Source organism: Hibiscus syriacus, unplaced genomic scaffold (genome assembly GCF_006381635.1).
Source record: "Hibiscus syriacus cultivar Baekdansim isolate YM2019G1 unplaced genomic scaffold, ASM638163v2 tig00008146_pilon, whole genome shotgun sequence".
Taxonomy (NCBI): domain Eukaryota; kingdom Viridiplantae; phylum Streptophyta; class Magnoliopsida; order Malvales; family Malvaceae; genus Hibiscus; species Hibiscus syriacus.
In genome coordinates, this window is record NW_024062154.1 from 1,410,183 (window position 1) to 1,413,252 (window position 3,070).

At 36.8% G+C, this 3,070-nt stretch overlaps 1 protein-coding gene across 1 annotated transcript; it reads right to left on the minus strand.

Annotated features, from left to right (window-relative positions):
• Positions 1 to 223: 223 nt before the first annotated feature.
• LOC120202076 (uncharacterized mitochondrial protein AtMg00810-like) lies at positions 224 to 898 on the minus strand. Its single transcript, XM_039202562.1, has one exon. The coding sequence runs from the start codon at positions 896 to 898 to the stop codon at positions 224 to 226; it is 675 nt and encodes a 224-aa protein (XP_039058493.1).
• Between the last annotated feature and the right edge of the window lie 2,172 nt (positions 899 to 3,070).

Genomic DNA, 3,070 nt, shown 5'->3' on the forward strand with positions numbered 1-3,070 from the left:
TTTTTGCACTAAAGTGTATATCGATCTCTACATGTTTTGTTATGTCGTGGTGCACCGGATTCTTTGCAATGTTTATCGCAGATTTGATGTCACTCTGAAGTTCAAAATTGTTGTTGTCGCACATCTCTAGTTCAGTTAAGAGTCTTTGTAACCAAATTCCTTCACACATTTCGAGTATTATCGCCCTATATTCTGCTTTTGCACTGCTTCTAGAGACAATTGATTATTTCTTGCTTCTCCATGTCACTAGGTTTCCCCACACAAATGAGCAGTATCCTGTGGTCGACCTTCTATCTGTTAATTCTCCAGCCCAACTTGAATCTGAGAAGATTTTAACTGTTATGTCTTCATGTTTTCTGAAAACCAACCTATTTCCTGGTGTCATCTTTAGATATCTTAATATTCGATTAACTGTCGCTAGATGTTCTTCTCTTGGATCATTCATGTATTGACTAACAATGCTAACAGAAAAAGCAATGCCAGGTCTAGTTAGAGATAAATAAATGAGTTTACGAACTAGCCTCTGATAATGTTCCTTGTTTACCAGGTTTCCGTATTTACTCAATTTCAAGTTAACTTCTATAGGAGTTTCTGAAGGCTTACAATTAGTCATTCCAGTTTCAGAATGTAAGTATAGAATATATTTTCTTTGATTTATGACAATTCCTTCTCGTGATCTCGCTACTTCCATGCCTAGAAAATATCTCAAAGTTCCTAAATCTTTGGTTTCAAACTCTTTTGCTAGTAATGTCTTCAACTTCTTGATTTCTACCAAGTCATCACCCGTGATAATGATATCATCAACGGAGACAATCAATATTGACTTATTCTTATCAGGAGCAATTTTTACAAACAGAATATGATCAGATTGACATTGTTTGTAGTTGTCTTGTAACATTACCTTCGTGAATGTATCAAGCCAAGCTCGAGGTGATTGTTTTAGACCATATAAGGATTTCAGTAATTTACACACCCGTTATTTCTAGAATGAATTCCTGGTGGAACTTACATATAGACTTCTTCTTCAAGATTGCCATTAAGAAATGCATTTTTTATGTCTAGTTGGTAAAGTATCAAATCCCTGTTCACTGCCAAGGATAATAGAACTCGAACAGTGTTGAGTTTTGCAACTGGAGCAAAGGTCTCCTGATAGTCAACTCCATAAGTATGAGTGAACCCTTTTGTCATAAGTCTGACCTTATATCTCTCAATTTTTCCAGCTTCCTTGAATTTTAAAGTAAAGACCCATTTGCAGTCGATTGGTTTCTTGTCTTTAGGTAGATCAACAATGACCCAGGGGTTTTTGTTTTCTAGAGCTTAAATTTCTTCTTCAACTGCCTTCTTTCACTCATGACTTTTTAATACCTTCTCTATGGTCTCTCTAATGTAAATATGATCAACTTGAGCTATGAAAGTCTTAAAACCAGACATTAGTTTCCCAAAAGCAACAAATTTACTAATATGATGAGTTGTACATCATCTAACTCCCTTTCTTTAAGCAATTGGTAACTCACTAGTATCAATTACCACATCCAACTTACTTTGGTCGCTATCTCTTTTGTCTGTCGATGGATTTAAACCCGGTTCTGGCTCTTGACAATGCATTGGTTGCGGTGTAGAAGGTAGGGCTTGTTTGGGTCGTCTTTTGTTGATGAGAATATCGGTAGATGGTGTAGGTGTTTTATGATAGTCGATGGGATTAATGGATTGGCTTTCATTATCAGATGTGGTGGCGTTAGGAAGTTGTGGAGTGGTAGTTTTTCCAGTATAAGATGGACTGATGGGTAACTTAGTAATAATCGGTAAAAATTGAAATTCAGACTCACTCTCCCCTTTGATTTCATTTTTTGATAAGAACGATTTATACTTTTGAAAAGTGACATCCATAGATGTGAAGAACCTTTTTGTAGAATGAAAATAGTAACAATAACCTTTCTGGTGAATAACCAAAAAAGACACACCGAATTGCCCTATGATCAAGTTTAGATTTATGAAGATTGTGGTAATGGACAAAGGCAGTACAACCAAAGACACAAGGAGGAACAGAAGAGGTAAAAGGTTTGAAGGGAGGGAATTTAGCGGAAATGATATCCCTTGGACACTTAAAGGCAAGAATCTCACTAGGTAAATGATTGATTAGAAAAGTAGTTCTTAAGAGAACCTCATCCCAAAGGTATTTTGGAACATTAGAAGAAAAAAGTAGTGCTCGGGTTACCTCAAGAAGATGGCAGTTTTTACGTTCGACGGCCCTATTTTACTATGAAGTGTCAATATATGAACTGAGGTGGACTATTCTGTTTTCCTGGAAGAAAGATCCCAACGACTAAGAGAGGTATTCCCCACCATTATCAGATTTAAGGATGCCAATGGAACTTTGGAATTGTGTTTCAACCATTTTTGTGGAATCGTTTAAAGATGGTACAAGACTCAGGTTTGTCCGTCATAAAAAAGGTCAAAATGGTACGAGAGTGGTCGTCAATAAAAGTAATAAACCAATGAATTCCATGTAAACCCGTAACCCGTGAAGGTCCCCAAATATCGCTATGAATTAAGGAAAAAGGTTTAGGCGAGTGAGAGGGAGAAGGGGGATAAGAACTCTGAATGTGTTTTGTAAGTGAGCAAATGTCACAAGAAAATGATGCGTGATTTTTATTGATAAATAATTTGGGAAAAAATTTTGCAAGATTAGAAAAATGTGGGTGGCCTAACCTAAAATGCCATAACATAATGTCGACAGCTGCATTTGTGGGAGAAATTAAAACAAAAGAAGAGATAAATGGTGCATGTGAGTGGTTGGGAACGAGAGTATAAGGAGGAGCGTCAAGGATGTAGAGTCAACCACGACGCTTAGCATTCTCAATCACCATCCCCGAGGTCAAATCCTGAAATTCACAATAATCACGAGTAAAATGAGAAGTACAACCCAAATTGGTAGATAATTTGTTAATCGAAAGAAGATTGCAAGTCAAACTTGGAACAAATAGAACATTAGACAGGGTAATATGGCTATTAATGTGAATTGAGCCACTGCCCTTAACTGGTGATAGGGTGCCATCAGCAGTACGAGCAT

Excerpts from the sequence above, each read along its gene's own strand:
- LOC120202076 (XM_039202562.1), bottom strand. The coding sequence starts at position 898 with ATGTTACAAGACAACTACAAACAATGTCAATCTGATCATATTCTGTTT.